The sequence below is a fragment of the Cladosporium halotolerans genome, assembly GCF_011745625.1.
Source record: "Cladosporium halotolerans strain TM138-S3 chromosome Unknown Sca19, whole genome shotgun sequence".
Lineage (NCBI taxonomy): Eukaryota > Fungi > Ascomycota > Dothideomycetes > Cladosporiales > Cladosporiaceae > Cladosporium > Cladosporium halotolerans.
In genome coordinates, this window is record NW_027191470.1 from 91740 (window position 1) to 112853 (window position 21114).

The following is a 21114-nucleotide window of genomic DNA, read 5'->3' on the forward strand; positions in this document are numbered from 1 at the left end:
CAATGTGGCGTAAACGCCTTTATGTCAGTCAGGCGCACGCTCACTGATGCTGTCAGAGGTCGTTGGGGCGTGGTAGCGGGAAACTGGCGGAATTGGCGGGATTGGTAATTTTGGCGGAGAAAGTCAGTCGAGACGCCTCGTGGGGCACCAGGCCGCTGTACTACTGTCCTATAGAGCTGTTTCTTGGAGGGTCCCTAGAGCTTCAGGTAAGCTCTAAAATGCATGTGGTTCTTGCGAGCTCTTGGGTGTCTTATGATGTACAACCTGAGCTCCTCAGTTCCATGGGTGTGACCCAGATTCTCTTCAGTGAACTGTCACCTTCGCACTTCGATTCCAAGTTCATCGTGGCAACGTTTTTCGATCACGATGTCGACCACACATACTCTCAGCCTGTCTTCGCTCGACCTGATCAATCCAACGATCGAAGCTGTAACCCTCAATGCCGCCTCCGGCGTGCTCGCACAAGCGTTCGTCGCATACAAGGCAAAAGTAAGCAGCTACCAGAGTGTTATGCCTCAATTGGTGTGGGCTAAGAACGGCTTGATAGGATCTCTTCGCGATCGACTTCAGCCAAATCCTCCAATTCATGCTGTTCACGGCCATCACCGCCGCGCCGAACTACGTCTTCCAGATGACACTAGAGAAACGCTTCCCAACGCGTACAATCCCAGCTTCAGTCCAAAATCAAGTCCGCGATAAAGACAAAAGCAATCAAGAAGAGCTTTTCGAGAAGCACGGGCAGCTGGACGTCCGCAACACAATCATCAAGTTCTTCCTGGACCAGTCGCTAAGTGCAACGACCAACACGATGTTGTTCATTGTGGTTCTCGGCTTGATCAAAGGCCAGAGTCTGGAGTACATCAGCGAGTCCATTCGCATGGTATGTCATGAAGATGGCAGGATGACGGAGTTGAAGGCTGATCGCGATTGACAGGATTTCTGGCCAATGCTGTTTGCGGGCTACAGGTTTTGGCCAATAGTCTGCTTGCTCAACCTCGTAATGGTGCCCATGGAGTATCGACCGCTTGTTGGTAATGGTGCTGGGCTTGTTTGGGGTGTCTTCATGAGTCTATGGTGATGTGTGATAGATTGCCGATTCGGATACATCAGATTCAGACGGCGAGCCGGGTGCTCGATTGCAGAAAAAGCCTCAGAGGTGTTTTATTAGTGACCAATACCTCTTAGATCCATGCCGTAGGTCATAATATGATCGATCCATTTTTGTCTTGATCATACTGTGTTCGTCAACCTTCTACAAGTGCTACTCTAGCGCCGAAGGAGGACTGTGGAGCACATGCGCTGATGGTAATGTGAGCACGTTCATTCAGACGAATGCACTCCAACATCTCCGCAGATCGATTGTGCACACTCAGGATCGCTTGCAATAGTGCCATGGTTGAACATGCGAAATGCTGGCGCGTGTTGCGAGACCGGAAGGGAAGTGGAGGAAGCTTCGCGAGTTCCCCGCTCGCCCAAGAAACTCAGACGGGAACTCACCACATGGCGCCATGTCATGCACGAACCATTTGTCTGCCGACTCCCCTGCGAGCGGGGAACTCACTCCTCTCAATCCCGCCTGATGGCCTTGGAACAATGGTGTTGATACCCTGCCATGCGGCCACCAACTGCATGCGAGTTCTGCCGGTGAGTCGCACAGAATGCCATCCCTTTGCACAGTCCCGATGTCGCTGACTCTAGGCCAACTGCAGTTCTCGGCGGCGGCGATGCCAACGAATCCCGCCTGACAGTGCAATTTGCGCATTGTGTCAGAAACACAACGTACCATGCGTGCCCACAGCACCGATCGCTTCCGCTGCGCCCAAGGCAGCTCACACTCGAGGCTCGAGCTTCGGCACGGCCGCGAGGCCGACATCAGTCAATGCCAATACCAATGCCAATGCAAGTGCACATGTCAATGGCATCGCCCCTCCACAGATTGATGATGGAGGGTCCCCTCACGCGGCATCACTACCTCAGACATCGACATACCAGTTTTCATCAACAAGCCCAGGCGTCTTCGACCTGGCCGTATCAGATGGCGTCCCTCTTCCTCCATCGGCCGTGTGCTTCCATCTGGCAAACCTCTACTTCGATTATGTGCACGACCAGCTGCACACCCTCTTCCAGAAACCGGCCTTCATGGCGGATATGGTCATGAATCGCGTCCCGCCGGTCATTATGTTCGCGGTCATCGCGTTGTCGGCAAGGTCAGTGCAGCACAGTCGCGTCTCATTTGAGATGGTCGTGGGACAGCTCCAACTGATAAGTGCACAGATTTTCCTCCCACGATTTCTTCGCCGGCGTTAGCCCACGTGTTAGGGGGGTTCAGTACGCGAGAAAGAGCGCAAGCCTCTTTGACCCAAGCGACGTGTCCTTGCAGTCGATCCAGGCAAGTGTGCTGCTCGGGGCGTGTCGCATCGTTGAGGGCGACGCCCCTGCCGAGTCGGTCTACTATGGCATTGCTTGTCGGATGGCGCAGCTGATCGACCTGCCGCATCGGGTGTGCACCAACCGGTTGGAGAGAGAGATCAACATCAGAGGTATGCTGCGTGTTCTCCGCATATACATATATGGCAGTATGCTGACACTACACAGTCTGGCACACGCTTTGCATGGTTGATGAGTGGTCCTCGACAGGTCTCCAGGTGCCGAAGCAGATCGCGGTACCAGCAGCCGACGTTCCGCTTCCAATGGAAGAAATGGCGTTTCTCCAGCTCCGGAACTACGACACAGCGGACACGATTGCGCAAGACGACTTTCCGTCATCCTCTTCGTCTTCACTCCTGGCTCAGATGATCGTGCTGAATCGCATTCTGGCCGACGTGAACCGATTGAACAAGAGTGCTGTGGACGAGGGAGCCATGGCCCTCAACATGGGCCAAGTAGAAGCCTTGTCTAAACGGCTGGACGACTGGGAAATGCAGCTGCCACATTTCATCCGCGACGACCCGTCGAATCTCGCGCACTACGCAGCGCAAGGTCTTGGCCGAATCTACGTCGCAGTCTACTGCGGCTACTATCACTTCGGTCAGCTGCTGTTTTACCAATACCTACACAACTCCACCAATACGAATGACGACTCGGCCGGTGAATCTCAACATGACCGCAGCCTCGCGCAGAAATGCAAAGAGCACGCCGCAAAACTCTGCAACATCATCTACGCCGCGCACCAAACGCCCGGCTGCGACGTGCTGTATAACATGATCGGACACGTGCTTGTGGTCGCTTCAACAGTTCAGATTCACACGCTGCTCTTCTCAAGCGACGATGACGAAATCGCAGCGGCGAAGCAACGGCTCGAATCCAACTTCGAGATCCTGCTCAAGCTGCGCGCGCTCTGGCCCAGCCTGGACTACTGCATGATGCGGCTGCAGGCATTCCACAAGGCGTGCCGCAACTCGATGGAGACGTCGTTCAAGCTCGACCGCTGGATGCTGAAGTTCTTGTCGGAGTTTGCGAAGCCCGTGGACGACAAGCCGAGTGCTGGGGAGCAGTGGGTGATCAACGATATTGCTATCACGCCTATGTCGGACTTTGCGATTGATTCGATTTTCTAGTTATGTTGATGGGAGGTTTGAGTTTGGGCAGAAAGCTTGGAGAAAGCTTGGATGTGGTGTTGATCAGCGGCCGGCCGTGGGATCAACGGTATTCGCCGTTGTCTCTCAGGCGTCCATGGCCAGATCGACACGAAGTATTCACTGGTACTGAGAGTGGATGAAAGAGGTCCGACGTGGGAAGGGCATTCGAACTATAGTCGGTGAGGCCGCGACGAAACGCGGTCCAAAAGCTCTTTGCCTGCAGACGAACATTGGGCGTACGTGGCCGGGGTCACACGACATATGTACCCAGACAGATACGAAGATGATTGTGCAGAGCCCAAATTAGAAATCCTCCGCCCTACAGGGACGTGCCACAGATCGTCTGAACACAAAAACCGGATCTCACAACGCCCGCGACGCGGCGTTGCCCTACAGCCCCACCATCGATGACGACAGCGCGGGGCTCACCGGGTGAGGAGCTGTTTGCGATTGCGAATCGCGTCCAATTTCAAGGCTGGAGAACGCTTGGTTCGAGCATTGGCCTGCCAACTCTCCGTCTGCCTGACCCTGCAGCCGTCTTATAAACACTACACCCTCCCCGGCACCTGCGAGGCAGCCCTACCCGTCCTGCTTCTGACTTCGTCCCTGCCGGCTGCACGTGAGACAGGCGTAGACGCAGACGCAGACGCAGACGCAGACATGGGTATCACCGGCAACACCAGCCACGTCGGCGCCGAGGAGCAGCGCACGCCCGAGAATGTCGCCGCCCGCGCCGCCGAGGAGGAGAAGACTGGCGAGAAGGAGAACCGCGGGTTCATGGGTAAGCTGCGCAACAAGCTGAAAGACACGCACCTGTACGATGCGAAAGTCGGCGCCATCCACCTGAAGCACCGCATCGGCAAGTTCCAAAACCTGATCAACACCAACCACCGCCACGACGAGGAGCACGAGCAGGTCACCGACGCCAAGCGCACTGCGATCGCCGAGGGCCACAGGTTCCAGTCGTTCGCTCCCGAGCGCGACGGCAACAAGATCAAGTGGTACATCGACGGCCGCGACTACTTCCACGCCGTCTCTGTCGCCCTCGAGCGTGCGAAGGAAGTTATCTACCTCGAAGATTGGTGGATCAGCCCGGAGCTATTCCTTAGGAGGCCTCCCTACTTTACTCAGGAATGGCGCCTCGACAAGGTCTTGAAGCGCGCTGCCGAGCGTGGGGTCAAGATCTACATCATCGTCTACAAGGAAGTCGCCGCTGCAATCACATGTAACTCTGCTCACACCAAGAATGCCTTCCACACCCTCATCAAGGAGGGCGAGCCAGGCTATGGCAATATTCGCGTTATGCGCCACCCGGACCACAACGTGTTTGAGAACGCCGGCGACATGACCTTCTACTGGGCCCACCACGAGAAGTTTATCGTCATTGACTACGAATTAGCATTCATTGGAGGTCTGGATCTTTGCTTCGGTCGTTGGGATTCGAGACAGCACCCGCTGTCGGATGCCCATCCTGCGGGTGTCCAGAACGAGGTCTTCCCCGGTCAAGACTTCAACAACAACCGTATCATGGATTTCCAATCTGTCGAGGACTGGAAGACAAACGAGCTCTCGAAAGCCGAGTATGGCCGCATGCCGTGGCATGACGTTGCAATGGGAGTCATTGGACCTTGTATCTACGACATTGCCGAACACTTCGTCCTCCGCTGGAACTTCTGCAAGCGCGACAAGTACAAGCGTGATGAGAGATACGACTGGCTGACATTGACCGGACGCACTGGAGATGACGAGGACTTAATTGGTGTGCAGCGACCGAAGCACCCGGTCGGCGACTACGTCCACCATCCTTTCAACCCCATTCAGTTCAAGGCGGGTAATCCATTCCCTGTCAACCTTGACGCCACGGGAGGTTCTACCCCGGATGACTTCCACGATGCGCCAGAAAACGTCGACGAACATGGTTACACCGAGGATCAACACACTAGGACGCGATGGGAGAAGAACATGCGGGAGCACGGCATACACATGCCACACATGCATGGAGAACCTGAGACTTCGAGCCAAATTGAGAAGCAGGAGATCCACCAGCAGGAGGTCACACATCATACTGGTAACAACGCTTCGAAGGAAGGGACAATCACAGCATCTGGAGGTAAGGCTGCTAAGCGTGACGAGTACACGTCAAACATGGTCGATGCAGAGGGCTCCACCATGCCAGCTAGGGGCTACGGATCTTTACATGCTCAGCTGGTGCGAAGCTCTGCCGACTGGTCTAGCGGTATCCTGACCGAGCAGAGTATTCAGAACGCTTACTGTCAGGTCATCCGTGGAGCACAGCACTACGTCTACATCGAGAACCAGTTCTTCATTACTGCGACAGGAGAGAAGCAAGCCCCTGTGCACAACCAGATCGGCGGAGCCATCGCGGACGCCTGCATTCGTGCTGCTAAGGAAGGACGCAAGTTTAGGGTGATCATCGTCATTCCTGCCATCCCAGGTTTTGCCGGCGACCTTCGCGACGATGCAGCCACCGGCACTCGCGCGATCATGGACTACCAATACAAGTCGATCAACCGCGGCGAGGAGTCGATCTTCGGCAAGATCAGAGCCGCGGGCTATAACCCCGAAGATTACATGTTCGTCTTCAACCTCCGCAGCTACGACAGAATCAACAAGACGCCCGCATTGAAGAAGCAAGAGGAGGAATCCGGCGTCAAATACCACGAAGTCCAGCGTGCGCAGGCAGAGGAAATCATGAGCAGCGGCGTGCACGGCGTGGAAGGCGAGGGCGGCAGCTCCTCGAGTGACGGCGAGGGTGACGACGAGGACACCGAGAGGCGGGAGAAGAAGCGCATGAAGCAGCGCAAGCGCCAATTCGAGCAGCAGCGCAAAGAAGCGGGCAGCGATTTCAGCGATGCGCGCGCGGACGGCAGAGCCCCCGGCGGGACTGCTGGAGGTATGGACACGAAGCACGGCAGCGTGGACTCGATCGCCAAAGACGCTATGCTCGGCGAGCCCAAGCCGTCTGAGGAGGCTTACGCCGGCCGAGATGGCCAGGACACCGAGGGCGACGCGGAGGATTCGCGAGAGCAGGAGAAGGAGAACTTCGTCCAGGAGGAGCTCTACATCCACGGAAAGGTACGCTCTGCTGAGTCAGCCCATTCGTCGTACCCACTAACACTCTATCCAGCTCCTCATCGTCGACGATCGCATCGCCATCTGCGGCAGCAGCAACATCAATGACCGCTCGCAGCTCGGTTTCCACGACAGCGAACTCGCCATCGTCATGGAAGACACGCAGCCCATGCCCTCACTCATGAACGGCCAGCCCTACGCCGCCGGCCACCACGCCGCAACCCTCCGCCGCATGCTCTGGCGCGAGCACCTCGGTCTCCTCACCGCGCAACCCCTCGACGCCTCCGAAGATCCCAACGCCCAACCGCCCGGCGACAGCGACAACGTCTGGGACGGCGGCGACGAGCACGACGCACTTGTCAGCGATCCCTTGAACGACGACCTCTGGGACATGTGGACCTCGCGCGCGACGACCAACACCAAAGTCTTCCGGCACCTGTTCCACGCGGACCCGGACGACAACGTCAAGAACTTCGACGAGTACGACGCCTTCCTGGGCGCCAAGGGCTCGCGCAAGGCCGGCCACCTGTACGACATGTTCCAGCCGGTGGACGTCGTTAGGCAGGAGCTGGACAAGATCAAGGGCCACCTTGTGTGGATGCCGTTGGAGTTTTTGAGGGATGCGAACATGGCGGAGAAGGGTATGCAGGTTAATGCATACACGGAGAGTATTTACACCTAGAGGGTTGGTAGATGGAATCTAGGGCGATGGCTTCGGCTGGATTGAATTGGGACGATGACATGTGGATCGGACGGATTTGATGTTTATAAGGTACGGCACAGGAGATGATTTCTCATACGCTCGCAAGGTATTCGCGATTGCTCATAGGGAATTGATCAAAAAATCGGATGATTTGATGGGTTTTCTTTATCAAGCTCCATATCCAGGGATTGGTGTACATGCCGATGAAAGTACGATACCTGAATCAGCACATGACTTTATTAGGGTACAAAATCCCTCCCAAACACTCGGATTCCGTTTCCAGCATCGTTCCCCGATCTACCCGCCCTTCCGCAGCAGCGACCCACCGCGCACCAAACCATCTCTCCCATCCACGCCTGCCCGCACGTTCGCTCAGCCGCTGGCGTCACTTCCCTCGCCGATCGCCATGTGCCAGCCGCAGCTCTCTCCAAACGCCCCGTCGGCAACGGCGAGGCGCGAACCTGAAAGCCCCTAGTGCCAAAACATGGCCATGTCCCAAACCTTCTCGTAACTCAAACCTCTCCTTCATACAACAATGATAATGTAATAGGCTCGCATACTACGCCCAGCAGCAATCTTCCCAGCATGAGCCTGCCGCCCGACTCGTACACGGCGCGCCGCCTCGCCCACGCCACGCCGGACCATCTGCACCACACCGCGCGCAGGACGTTCATCGGCCCGATTCCCGACGGTTGGTTGAAGAGCCATCGCAGGAGCTGGTATAGGCACTATCTTCCTGTGGGAGGAGGAGACAGTCGGCAGAATACTTTCATTGCAGCGGCGCCGAGGGAGGGGGATGCGGAAAGCTCGAGGAGGGGGAGTTCGGCCGGAGGCAGGCGAAGAGAGAGTGTAGGGGAAAGCGGAGCGAGAGATGGGCGTCACGAAGAGGAAGTCCGAGACGGGTCGAAGCAGAGCAATGGACACGCCGCCCAGCTGCAAGTCGACGTGCAAAACGAAACCCACGGAAGCAACGAACAAGGCGCAAGTGCAGCAACACATCCAGAACCTGAGGCCCAGCCCAAGCCTCAGACGCAACCCCAATCACCACCTCTGCGATCCTCATCGCAGTCAGCCCTCGACAATGCAAACGAGCAATCGACCACATCTCTCCTGCACGACCAGCGACCAAGCACAGATGCCCACGCACCAGCTCCCCGATCCGAGCAGCGCGACTCCACCGCGCGCGAAAGCAGACCGACCCTCGCCTCCCAGCCCAGCAAAGGCCTCCTCTTCGACCGCGCACGCAAAACCGTCCCGCGCGTCCGCTTCAACGAGCCCTCACGCCTACAAATTCGCGCCCGAGCGCAGAAGCTCGCAGCCAAAGGCCGGCTGCGCAATAGCAAGATCAAAGACGGCGAAGTGATAAAGATGGACAAGATGCTTGTGCGGATCGACATCACGCAGCAGCAGCTGCCGGAGCAGTTCGATGAGCGCGTGAGCCAGGGCGTCGAGACAAAGTCTCTGGACAAGTGGCGCGAATTCATGGTCGTCTGCCGTAAGCACAGCGAGGACGACGCCACGGCCATCTTGCAGTTGCACCAGACGCGAGTGATCGACTTGTCAGAGACTGGCAAGGTCAAGAAGAAGCCCAAGGCGCAGATCCTGCTCAGCGCGCGGCGCGCGAAGGTCTCGCTTTTCTCGACGCTGGACAAGACGCTGTGCGTTTGGGTTAGCGAGAACGCTCGCACGACGATTTACTATCTGAAGGCGACTACGGCTTCGACTGCTGTCGAGTGGTATACGTTCCTGACCTCTATCATGGGCTGGAAGCGAGCGCAGACCCTCACTGTCAGCGTGCCCGATCTTAGTGTGAGCTTGCGGCTAGACGATCCGTTCGTGACGATTGAGAATGCGCAGACGGAAGCGGCAGACCGTAGGAAGGGGGATGCAGTGCACGTCACGCAAGCTCTTGCGGACGAGACTGGCGCGGCCGGCGTTATTGTCGCTCGCTGTCTTGACATGCTGAAGGACTCGCCAGATTGGGAAGATGTGCTGAAAGCCTGGACTAAGACCGGACGAGTAGGACTGGCCTGGAAGCGATACGACCGACTCGAGTGGGTACACGGTGCAGTGGAAGAGAAGATGTACGGCACGATCGCCATGCAACGTACGCACGACCTCGAATTGCGCCCTAAAGACCACTATCCTCTGAGCGTCAAGCCTCGCGGAGAAGACCAAAGCCTGGACGAACCGCCTCCGGTCGAGGGATTCCTCATCCGGCTCACCAGTCAGAAAGGCCAGGATCGACGGCTTGGCAAGATGCTTTTCAAGAGGCTGTATTTCTCCACGCTCGACAACTACCTTCTCTTCCTGAGGCCGGCGAAAGCCACGCCTCCACCGCCTCCGAAGATGCGCATCCGAAGCGACAACAATGTCCCTAGTTCGGCGCAGATCGCAAAAGACGTGCCGCTCACGTATGAAGTCGACCCTTACCCGGTCGAAGACGGAAACCTGTCGTGGTTGAAGCCAGGCAGTCTACCTGATCGTGATGTGGAAAAGCATGATCGAGATGCTGCTCTGGAAGCACAGCGGAACGTGAACATGCTTCTCGCCTCCGATGGCTTCATCAACCTCTGCGACGTTATCAGGGCCAGACCAATGCAGAAAGGTGCTGTGCCTGCAGATGCAAACCTGCAAGACGGCGACGATGTCGACTTCCACGTAGAGCCGAGCATCGTACGGCAAAACGAACGCACCGACGACGGGTCAACAACCGAGGTAGACGAAGACCGCATTTTCGAGCTCCTCCTTAAAAACGGCCTCGTCATCCGCTTGCAAGCCTATAACAAAGCCGCTCGCAGCGAATGGATGACGCGTCTGCGCGCCCTAGTCTCCTACTGGACCGCACGCTCTAAAGCCGACATGGACCTCTACAAGACCGTCCGCGAACAAAACCTCAAATCTCTCAACATCGACGAGCGCGCCGAAGCCGTCGTCGGCCAATTCGCCTACAAGTGGGAAGTCTCGCAGTCCTTCGCCTCGCCAACCCTCTACAACCTCTGCGGCATCGCTGACTGCCGCACCATCCACCTCTCCGGCCTCCTCTTCCGCAAACCCCGCCGACACTCCACCTTCACGCGCTGCCACGTCATCCTCTCGCACGGCCACCTGCTCGTCTACCAAGACACGCTGCGCAGCACGGCCGGCAAGAAGCTGCAGCACATCCACCACGAGCGCATCGCGGCCCTCGACCTGCGCGGCTGCTACGTCTACTCCGGGCTCCTCACGGAGCAAGACCTGCTGTACCAGAACCGCACCTTCGACTCCAACACGCCGGGCCACAACGCGCTGCCGCGCATCTACCTGGAAGACGGGTGGACGAGCACGGACGAGGACGCGATGACGACCTTCGTGCTGTGGCACAGCAAGAGCAAATCTTGGTTCCGCAGCTCGAAGACGATGGACGACGTGCGGGATGCCGAGCGCGGGTCCGGGCAGGAGGGCAAGAGGGGGAAGCTGAAGCGCGTGAGCCAGCTGGGCGCTACGGGCAGGAGTGTGGTTTTCAAGGCGAGGAGTAGGGCCGAGAGGGACCATTGGGTGCTGGGGATTAGTAATGAGATTGAGAGGTTGGTTGCGAAGGGGGCGGGGGATGGGGAGGAGGTCAGGTTGGTTGCGGGGCAGCAGCAGCCACAGGGTGGTGTTGAGGAAGTTGAGGAGGAAGAGGAGGAATAGTGAGAGATGATTAGGACGGGGCGGCGCGGAGCACTTGGTCTTGTTTCCTTTTTGATTTCTTTCCATGGAGGAGCATATCCCTGCCTGGGCTTTTCTTTCCACATAATGTATAGATACCCCCCTGGCGGAGAAAGCGGAACAGCACAGCAAAGAACAGAACAGAGCATCGGCATTGCATGTTGCATACAAAAGGAGCATGCGCATTAAGTCTCACCACCTTCTATTTGAGTGTGACTATTCAGCCACTACTCTGGACTCTTTATCTCCCGAGTTCGCTTCACCGTCCACTTCACTTCTCCTCCCCCTCCCCACCCCACCCCAACCTCCTCCCCAACAACCCCGCGGCCTCTCCCTCCGACCCCCCAACACCAACCCCAGCCTCCTCACCCCTCGCCCCGCTCTTAGCCGCCAACCCCTCCAGCAACCCACACAGCTCCTCACACAACTCATCAAACCTCCTCTCCCTCTCCGCAATCCCCATCCCCGCACCAGCAGGCGCTTTGACAACCAGCTCCGCGATAGCCTCCACAGCCCGCCTCAGCGGCTCCTGCCTGCGGCGCAAAAAGAGTTTCGCGCGGATAGACGCGAGCGTCAGCGCGTGAGCTTCGGCTAGGGAGGAAAGGGACGCTGTTTGCGGGGCGGACTGCGCTTCGTCGAGGCGCTGCGCGAAGGCTTTCCAGGCGGGCGCGATAGCGGTCTCGGTGAAGTGGGAGAGGAGCGTGGTGGAGAAGTGGCGGGCTTTCCATGCGAAGCGGCGGAGGATCAGGGTGTTGTTGGCGTGCTTGGGTTGGCGGGGCCAGGGGCGGAGGTTGGCGGTTGCGTGCAGGACGCGGGCGTGGATGAGGAGGGAGCGGAAGATGGCGTCGTAGTGTTGCAGGACGGTCGGGGTGAAAATGGGCGCGAGGGGAGGGGGAGGGGTGTATTGGAGGCGGAGGAAATCGAGGGCGTGGATGGAGGTCGGGTCCATGACTTTGTCGATTTCGGCGTCGGAGAGCTCGCGGATGGCGAAGCTGAGGCCGCCGGGAAGGTGGAGGTCGGCGTCGTTGGAGCTGCCGGGGGCGAAGGATTCGCTGAGGACGTTGAGGAGGGTCAGGCGGAGCTCGGAGCTGGCGGGCGGCCAGCGTTGTACTTCTCTGCTGCCGAGGCGGAGGCCCATTGTTTCGCTCGTGGGGATGTTGCCGCGTTTGCGCTCGGCCGATTGGACTTCGTCGCTGAAGAGAGCCGTGGTCAGGCGAGTTACGAAGTCGCCATTGCCGAAGAGATGGTATGACCGGTGGAGATCTAAGTGATCTCGCAGTTTGAACGTGCTGAATAGGTAGTCTGCAACGGCATCGTTCACTAACGATGCTTGCACTTCGATAAAGGGTCGCAATGGAGCCAATAGGTCAATGTTGGAAGATAACACTTCCGTTTGGTTCTCCCACTGATCGTCGAAGACTGATGTCAACGAATTTTGCAGACTGCCGTAGATATCCTCGCTCTCTGGCATGTTCGTCGACATGTCTTGTTCCACCATCGAGGCGAGGTCCCCAAGTGCAGAAGTAGAGAAGATGTCATCGTGCTCAATGGAAAGATTGGAGTTTGCACTTGGCATGTCGTGCGGTGTAGCTCCCAACTCGCGCCGCTGTTTTAAGATCGCAGACTCCATTTGGACTTTGTATTCTGCCGCTCGTTGCACAACAGATTCCACATCGACAACTTGAGTGCTGAGTTGAGCGCTGCGCTCGTGTATATTTCTGTCTGTGTTCGCAAGTGGATGCTCTGAGACATGCTCTCGCAGCAGATTGATGCTGCGCTTCACATTTGAGATTCTAGAAATGTCCTCGGGGGCGATGAAATGATTCCCTGGCTCAGCATCAGCTGCGTCTTGAATGGCTGCTGGATCCTGAATTGTGCAAAGTCGAGGTGCCAGTCCTGTGTCTTCGGCCAAACGTTGTAGCCATGGCATGCTGATGTGAGCGAGTAATTGTTGCATGACATTAGATGCAATGCTGTCACTTTCCGCTAGCCTGGTGACCTTGTCCGAAAGCGCTGAGATGAGATCCTCGTCATTTCGAAGGCGGCGCAAGACCTTGATGATAGCCCTGAGATGAGACATGATGCGAGACGGGCGCTCAATCGCTTCCTGAAGCTGCAACAAAGACCTAGTGTGCGGGATTTGTTCGCAGATTTGGCGTTCCGAGCGATCAAGCACAACGCTAAAGCACCGCTTCAAAGCCACCATAGCAGTGCAATCCCGTGCATTCGAGTTGCTCACAAAAGCCCCGAGCTCTCTGAAAGCGAGCCCAGTTTCAGCAAACGTATCCGTAAGGGTCCTAGTAGCGAAGAGGCTAAACCCAGAAATAGCGACCTTGTCCAGAACAGGGCAGAACGAGCCCTTGGCAGCGTCCCAGCGGAAGAATATCGACGACCGACCAAGCACCAAGCTGAAGCAGGCTCGCAGCACAGCATCGTGGGGAACGACGCCTTCCGATTGCTCGCGCTGCTGGAAGACCGCGTCGAAGGCGCCGTCGCCCGCTTCCGTGAGGTAGAAGGGGTGCGCTGGCTGGTCGGCTTTCCGCTCGAAGGCTTCCCATGTGAGGAATTGAGGTTCGGATGGTGGTGAGGCGGTGCTCTCATCGAGGGTCCAGACGTCGTGATCGTCTAGTTGTTCTGTTGGGCGTTGGTTGACATTGGGCTTGGCGTCAAGGACCTCGGCCGCGGGCAGCTCATCGCTGGCATCCGGTGACAGATCTTCAAGTGGTGGGAGGCCCAGGTCGTCCGAGATCCCGTCGAAAAGATTCCCGTCGGTCGGCTTGGGCAATAAAGCAGGGGACGCGTCTAGCTGCAGGCTGTCGAAGATGCTGCCATCGCGGTCCGCGTTGAGCGTGAAGATCGAAGGCCGCCAGAGCTCTTCCGAGCGAAAAGCTGATGACTCTTCCATGCCAGAACGGACGTGCTCGAAGCTTGCTCGAGCATTTTGTTCCCTCGATTTATGGCTCTGGCGAGATCGACCGACCGAGTTGACGTTCGAAGTTGTGGTGAAGTCGCGTCCACGCGCCGGCGTTCTTGGCGTTTGCTTGCAGCGAACTTCAACGCTTCAGCTTGCGAAGTGGGAGACGCATCTTGCCTGATCACAACCCGATTTGCGAACATCAAAGTTGTTCTATTGGACAACATGACTTCAAGTGTGGGCATGAAAATAAAATTTCTTGAACGACGCAAGCTGTTTTACTTTTATAAAGTTTCGTATGGTCACGCTGAAGCTGCCATCTGGTATCTCCTGGTTTAGGAGCAATACTTTCTCCCGCTATTTACGGTCCCTGCGCCTCCGAATGCATGTCTTCCATGTCGTCAAACTTGAAAAGCACACTCTTTACAGCATCAATCCAGCGGCCAGTGCTCCAAGACCGCCAACAAAAGTACCCATACCTACAGTGGCCATTGCACCAGCCGCCTCGGAAGAAGCAGACGCCGCGGCGGAAGCGCTAGGCGAAGCTGAAGCCGAAGTAGATTCAGAGTGGCCAGAGTGGTCCTCGCTCTCTTCACTCGAGGTACTGTTGGACCACTCTGCGGTGAAGCTCGATGTCGCGTTCGAGCAGGCCGCGCCAAGGGTGCTGTTGGCGCCGGTGGCGAAGTTGACTGCGGCACACTATCGGGAACGTCAGTAAACGCCGAATATCACGCATCACAAGTAAACATACCTGGTACAGAGTGCCATCACCGGAGTAGTCGGTCACCTGCAAGATACCGCCTTTGCCGGCGAAGTCGCCCGGCGCACTGAGATAGTTGAGGCAGAAGACGCCAACGCCCTCGGTCATGGCCATGGACAGGTTGGTCCAGTTGTACGGCTCCTCAGTGTCGAGGGTGGCGCGGAACTGCCAGTTGCCGTGCGGATGCGAGCTCTGGATCTGGACGGCAAAGCGGTCGACCTGGACTTCTGGGCTGGTCTCATTGACGGTGACGGTCGCACCGCCACAAGGGCCATTGACCTCCTGCTCGTCAAGGAAGCCAGCAGTAGGAGGCCATTGGAGGATGAAGTGGGCTGACGTGGTGGCTGCAAGGCCGAAGGCGAGGAGTGTTTGAGAGAGCATGTTGGCGGTATGGAGTGGGTGTGTTGTCGGTTGTGTAAGGGTGAGGGTGAGGATGAGGAAGAATTGAAAGAAGAGGCACGTGGTACTTGCTTTTCAAGTGATGACCAGGATGCGATTGATGAGAGGCGCGGCAGGCAAACCTTCGCGCGGCGGGCAAACCTTCGCGCGGCGCTGACTCTTCATATACGTTTCACGGCATGTGGGCAAACAAGCTGCGGCGCAAGCGAGGCGAGGGCTCGCTGTGAGGCCGCGGGCAGCGCATGTCCCGACCCGCCAACTACGGCGCAGCGATGGAGTATCACTCACGCCTTGTGCATCTGTGCTGCTGTCGAACCGCGGCCGCTCCACTGGCGCACCGCAGGCGCGCAGCCAGCCGGCGACGGCTGATGCCGCGGCTAGGCCCAAGCTGGCGGATACTTGCTCAAAGCACCTCACCCTCGGCGCCTCAGCGCCTGGCCACAATGGTATTATACCTTATTATTAAGGCAAGGCAGGTAGGTACCTAAGGTATCATCCCGCTCCGCTCGGCGCGACGGGGCGCACATGGTCTCGCGTGGATACTTGCTCGATCCGCCTGGGCAGCCTGGCGACCTTCTTCTTGCGTCTGTAGCTACTCTACCCATGGTCAAGTACTCGTCTTTTTCTCTTACTACACCGTCTTCTTCCCATACCCCGCCAAGCACGCCACCACATCTCCCCGTCTTTCCTTCTTCTTCTCGTCGCGCTTGATTACCTACCCATAGCCGGACGTCGCACCTTCTTCCCGGTATACCACCAACGGCCGTGGGCCTTAGGCTCACCGCTCACCCACCGCCACCATGAACATGGGCGGCATGAGCATGAGCATGGGTGGCATGTTCACTCCCACAAACACAGCCATCGCTCACACATTCTGGTACATCGTCGCGGCATTCGTGGCGCTGTTGACTGGCATTCGCTTCATATCCTGGCTTCAAAGCCGCAGCCGGCGAAAGTCAACCAGCGAAGGACGTCAGAATGTTCCGTCAAGGCCAACGAATTCCTTCGCTCAATCATACGCAACTGCGACAGCCGTCTGCAGAGAGCTAGCCTACCCGCAGCCGCTTGTATTCACCGGCAGATTCAGCAAGTACTTCACGCCTCCGCCAGTGGGGAGATGTCTGGTCCTTGCCGTTTACTGGATAGTCATCCTAACAATGCTCTGGAGCAACACCATCCTCACCAAAGGAAGCTTTGAGTATGTGTACAAGTGGGAGAAAGTGGGCTTTCGAGCCGCCTGGGTCTCCGTTACACAAATCCCATTCATCTACTTGCTCTCCTGCAAATTCAATCCAATCAGCATCCTGACGGGCATCTCCTACGAACGGCTCAACTGGCTGCACCGCTGGACAGCTCGCACCGTCTTCCTCACGCTCATCGTACATTGGACCTTCTTCTTCCAAGAATGGGTTGAAGCAGACTTCGTCAAGCTCCAGCTCAAAATGATGCCCATGGTCAAATACGGCTTCGGTGCTTGGGGCGTCATCACATGGATGGTACTGTCCAGCTTCGGCTACTTCAGAGCAGTCAGCTACGAGATCTTTGTTGCCCAGCATGTCGTGGCTGCGGCCGTCTTGCTCTGGCTGGTCTTCATACACATTCCCGACTACGCGAGATACAACGTTTGGATGTGCGTTGGCTTTCTAGCGTTCGACTGGGGCTGTCGAATAGTCCATGGGTTCCTGCGCAACACACACCTCATGAGCCAACTCGCCGTGAGGATGCCTGGCTACACTGCAACGGTCCAAAACCTTTCAGGCGACATGGTACGCCTCACGATCAACGATGTTGACTTCCAGTGGAAAGCTGGACAGCATGTTTATACCTCGATTCCAAGTCTGAGGCCCTTCGAGCTACATCCCTTCACCATTTCCAACGTGTCTAACTCTGACGATTCTTCCGGCCAAAGGGAGATGACGCTGCTGATCAAGGCACACCACGGTTTCTCTCGCAGTCTGCAAAAAGCGGCAGACAAAGACTCCCAGACGGGACGCCAGCGGAGGGTCTTTCTGAACGGGCCGTGGGGAATGCCGCCAGACTTGCTTCACTATCACACGGTGGTACTAATTGCCTGCGCTAGTGGAGCAACTTTTATCATGCCCCTCCTGCAAGACCTTCTTGCAAAGCAAGGTTGTGTACAAAGGGTTCACCTTCATTGGATCGTTCGTTCCAAGGGCAACATCGACTGGTTTAGGGATGAGCTTTCCACGACCGCAGCTGCTTCACGTACAGCTTCCATACAAGTTCGGCTTCATGTACACATCACTCAGCCCGATTCTCTCAACAGCTCATCGGATGCTCTGCCGTCTAAAGACGACGCAACATTCGTCTCTCGTTCACTAAACAGCAGCTCGGACTCTCCCGTCTCGACGGGACCGTCTTCGATCAACATCGACGAAAAGACTCCCGCTGCGCACGTCGAGCCTGATTCACGTGTCCTCCACACCCACCTCGGCTCACGACCATCAGCCGATTCGATGATCCGACCGCCCGTGGAAGCGGCTTTGGGTGAAACGGCTGTCGTGACATGCGGAGGCGCCGAGTTCACGGCCCAAGCCCGGACTTTCGTCGCGAAGCTGAGCGACGAGCGCGCTGTACACAAGGGCACTGGGGCGCAAGGAATCTACCTGTTTACTGAAACTTATGGTTGGTAAGACATACACATGTTTGGCATGACACGACTGTCACGATTGCAGTTGCGGTCGATTATTTACGAATAATAAAATGAATGTACAAATTCGGAGCTTCCACAGCATGCCTCCTGAGAACTTCGCGGTACACCATGAGGCCCACAACCCGCCAATTTGTTCGAGTCAGTAGTCGCAACGGTCTTTCGAGCTTCGGACCCGCGTCCGCCTGCCATTGCACTGGACGAGCACACCTCAGAGCCTCCTTGCATTGTATAACGGGTGTAAGCCTACAGTACGTCAGGTACAACTGATCTCAATGCTACACAGGGAGAAAGATTCGCAACCACGGAGAGCGATCCGGCGTGCCCTACTTCAGGGTGCCCTATAGCAGTATCGAACAAACGCAGGCAGCCAATCATGGTGCGTCTGACCCGAAGAATAGGCGTGGCTTGCCAAGCTTTGCGTTGAAGATCAATTCTCGACATCCTCCGCTAAGTCCACCCGTGCGATCCCCAGGAACCATCGTCCTCACGTGTGTCAGGAGCACAAGCAACGCCGTCTCTTGCTTGGTGCGCTGATGAGACTGGCAGCTCGTATTTTGCATCGCATACTTCAGCGTTTCTCATGCCAATCTTGTCACTAGGTAATTCGAATGCGCTCCAGGAACGTCTCCAGGTATGAAGCTCAGGAACTACAATCAGTGGTGTCCTACCTGTTAGTCTTTGACGTCTGCGCCATTGACATGATTCACGAGATCTGGTTTCCCGTGTCAGCAAGTGTGCGATTACCACGATGGGCTAAACGCCACCTCGACAATCGAGTCAGTGTCTTCGGAACCATGTCATCGGGTCTGCGGATCTACACGTGGTTGGAAGAGCTCCGCTCTACACGAGCTAAGCTTTGCTTCGCCCCATATTCGGTGCTCCCTCGCGAGTCATAACATTTCAAGGATGCCCTCCTTTACGACTTTTAACAGCAAAGTTCTAGTGGACTCCTCGCCCGGATGTTTTGCCGAAGAGCTGCCGCTTCTCCCATAGCCAATCATCAACAAGATCATACCGCTTTATTGCACAGACGGTCGATCACTGGATCTCCAGCAAGGAGCAGCCACGTTGTGTGGGGAGAGCAGAGCCTGATATAATGTGACCTCTGCCCTTCTGAAACGCGCGCGAACCAAGTGCATTCCCTTTGCGACACAATGAAGGGCTTCCGATCCGCTGCCACGTGGTCGGCGGTCTTGCTGGCGCAAGCCACTTTGGCACGCGCAGGATTACTTGACCTGTTGTCGTCCATCGGGGTTGCCGCTCCCATCACACACCCGCTCTTGGAGACCGTCGAATCTGAACTGCAAGGAGAAGGCTTGATCGATGGCACGCTTGGCGCACTTGAAGGGCTCCTCGGCGGCGAGCAAACGTTCGATTATGTCGTCGTCGGAGGCGGCACAGCTGGCGCGGCCATTGGCACCAGATTGGCTGAGGCAGGGCACAGCGTAGCCATCATCGAAGCCGGAGGCTACTACGAGATTGAGAAGCCAGTCTTCGGCACCACGCCTGCAGGCAGCTATTTGGGCATTGGAGCAAGCATTCTGGACACCGTGCCGACGACCGACTGGGCCTTCCTCACCGAGCCACAGGAATTCTTGAACGACCGCAAATTCCACTATGCCAGGGGAAAGTGTCTCGGCGGGAGCAGCGCCCTGAACTTCATGGTGTATCATCGCGGCACCACGGAGAGCTATCAGAAGTGGGCAGATACTGTTGACGACGAGAGCTACACGCTTGAGAACTTGAAGCCGTACTTCAACAAAGCTGTGACTTTCACGCCACCGGGAGAGAGATCAAAGTCGAATGTGACTACCAACTACGACCCATCCGCTTTTTCGAGCTCTGGTGGAGGACCTGTGCAAGTCGGATACAGCCAATGGGTCACGGCATTCGGAACGTACCTTACCAAGGCGTTTAGGTCCCTGGGATTGAAGGAGACCACCGGATTCGACAGCGGAGACCTCCTGGGATATCATTACTCGCAAAGCACTTTACGAACCAGCGACCAGACAAGAAGTTCTTCGGTCGCCTATATCCACGCCGCCAACGGCAGCACTACGACTTCCAAGAATCTCAAGGTCTTCACTCAGACGCAAGCACGAAAGGTTCTGTTCGACACGTCTTCCGGGAGACCTAAGGCTACCGGCGTCGAGGTAGCTGGTCTTCTGGACCTGATCAAGTACAAGATCCACGCTCGCCATGAAGTGATTCTCTCAGCCGGCACCTTCCAGTCTCCACAGCTTCTCATGCTATCCGGCATCGGTCCTTCCGACACTCTCGAAGAGTTCGATATCCCCCAGATAGTCAACGCCCCTGGAGTTGGACAAAACATGTGGGACCACGTCCTCTTCGGACCCTCCTACTCCGTCAAATTTCCTACAGTCGGCTCCGTCATTGTCCGCCCGCTCGAGCTCGCCGCCGCCCTCCTCCAGTACATCACCAGCGCCAGTGGTCCCCTTACCTACATCGCAGATGTCCTGGGCTGGGAAAAACTCTCCGCCTTACCAGAATACCGCGCGAACCTCAGCTCCTCCGCCCTAGACTCCCTCTCACAATTCCCTGCCGACTGGCCCGAACTGGAACACATCGGTGCGGACGCCTACGCCGGCACCTGGCGCTTCCCCGTCCTCCAACAACCCCTCGACGGCAAACACTACGTGACCCTCCTCGGCGCGCTCGTCGCCCCTCTCTCCCGCGGCAACGTCACGCTCAAATCCTCCAACCCCCTCGTCCCACCCGCCATCAACCCAAACTGGCTTTCTCACCCAACAGATCGCGAGCTCGTGATCGCGGGCTACAGGCGGCAGCGCGAGATCTTCCGCACGCAAGCCATTAGCTCACAGCTCGAAGAGATCCATCCCGGCGGCGAAGCCTACCCTGGTCTGGAAGTCGAGAGCGACGAGGAGATCCTCGCGGCAGTGAGGGAGAGTCTCATGACCGTCTGGCACGCGGCATCGACGTGTCGGATGGGGAAGAGCGTTGTTGGAGAGGACGGAGTCCCGGAGAGAGTTGACGAGATGGATGTTGTCGATAGCCGGGCGAGAGTCTTTGGCGTCGACGGGCTGAGAGTTGTGGATGCGAGCGCGTTTCCGTTCCTCCCGCCGGGACATCCGCAGAGTACGATTTATGCGCTGGCGGAGAAGATTGCGGAGGATGTTGTTAAGGGGAGGGATTGATTCGAGGGTGCTCGTTTTTATTGCTTTTCTTCTGCTTTGTTCTTCTTCCCCTGACTTTTCACGTCTCCAATTCCCTTGCGTCGATTTCTCGCCCTTCTTTCTAGAACACCCTCTTTACTTCGACGAC

The 21114-nt window shown here is 56.9% G+C and overlaps 8 protein-coding genes across 8 annotated transcripts; 6 read left to right on the plus strand and 2 right to left on the minus strand.

The window, feature by feature from the left end:
• Positions 1-366: 366 nt before the first annotated feature.
• WHR41_05615 (uncharacterized protein) lies at positions 367-1078 on the plus strand (the record flags this gene model as incomplete). The annotated part of the gene is made up of 3 exons (XM_069374220.1): positions 367-489; positions 548-880; positions 935-1078. 3 exons carry the CDS (start codon positions 367-369, stop codon positions 1076-1078), a joined length of 600 nt encoding a protein of 199 aa, XP_069228509.1.
• A 499-nt stretch (positions 1079-1577) lies between these two features.
• Positions 1578-3888, plus strand: WHR41_05616 (uncharacterized protein). Its single transcript, XM_069374221.1, has 4 exons — positions 1578-1644; positions 1710-2207; positions 2275-2540; positions 2596-3888. Exons 1-4 carry the CDS (start codon positions 1613-1615, stop codon positions 3555-3557), a joined length of 1758 nt encoding a protein of 585 aa, XP_069228510.1. The 5' UTR covers positions 1578-1612; the 3' UTR covers positions 3558-3888.
• Positions 3889-4046: 158 nt separating this feature from the next.
• On the plus strand, positions 4047-7533 carry WHR41_05617 (uncharacterized protein). The gene is made up of 2 exons (XM_069374222.1): positions 4047-6674; positions 6727-7533. The coding sequence occupies exons 1-2, from the start codon at positions 4239-4241 to the stop codon at positions 7351-7353; spliced, it is 3063 nt and encodes a 1020-aa protein (XP_069228511.1). The 5' UTR covers positions 4047-4238; the 3' UTR covers positions 7354-7533.
• Positions 7534-7959: 426 nt separating this feature from the next.
• On the plus strand, positions 7960-11046 carry WHR41_05618 (uncharacterized protein; the record flags this gene model as incomplete). Its single annotated transcript, XM_069374223.1, has 1 exon — positions 7960-11046. The coding sequence occupies one exon, from the start codon at positions 7960-7962 to the stop codon at positions 11044-11046; it is 3087 nt and encodes a 1028-aa protein (XP_069228618.1).
• Positions 11047-11280: 234 nt separating this feature from the next.
• On the minus strand, positions 11281-13969 carry WHR41_05619 (uncharacterized protein; the record flags this gene model as incomplete). The annotated part of the gene is made up of 2 exons (XM_069374224.1): positions 11281-11341; positions 11370-13969. The coding sequence occupies 2 exons, from the start codon at positions 13967-13969 to the stop codon at positions 11281-11283; spliced, it is 2661 nt and encodes an 886-aa protein (XP_069228619.1).
• Positions 13970-14233: 264 nt separating this feature from the next.
• On the minus strand, positions 14234-15313 carry WHR41_05620 (uncharacterized protein). The gene is made up of 2 exons (XM_069374225.1): positions 14730-15313; positions 14234-14677 (listed from the first exon to the last, which is right to left on the minus strand). Exons 1-2 carry the CDS (start codon positions 15117-15119, stop codon positions 14402-14404), a joined length of 666 nt encoding a protein of 221 aa, XP_069228617.1. The 5' UTR covers positions 15120-15313; the 3' UTR covers positions 14234-14401.
• A 624-nt stretch (positions 15314-15937) lies between these two features.
• WHR41_05621 (uncharacterized protein) lies at positions 15938-17791 on the plus strand (the record flags this gene model as incomplete). The annotated part of the gene is made up of 1 exon (XM_069374226.1): positions 15938-17791. One exon carries the CDS (start codon positions 15938-15940, stop codon positions 17789-17791), a length of 1854 nt encoding a protein of 617 aa, XP_069228616.1.
• Positions 17792-18965: 1174 nt separating this feature from the next.
• WHR41_05622 (uncharacterized protein) lies at positions 18966-20987 on the plus strand (the record flags this gene model as incomplete). The annotated part of the gene is made up of 1 exon (XM_069374227.1): positions 18966-20987. The coding sequence occupies one exon, from the start codon at positions 18966-18968 to the stop codon at positions 20985-20987; it is 2022 nt and encodes a 673-aa protein (XP_069228654.1).
• Between the last annotated feature and the right edge of the window lie 127 nt (positions 20988-21114).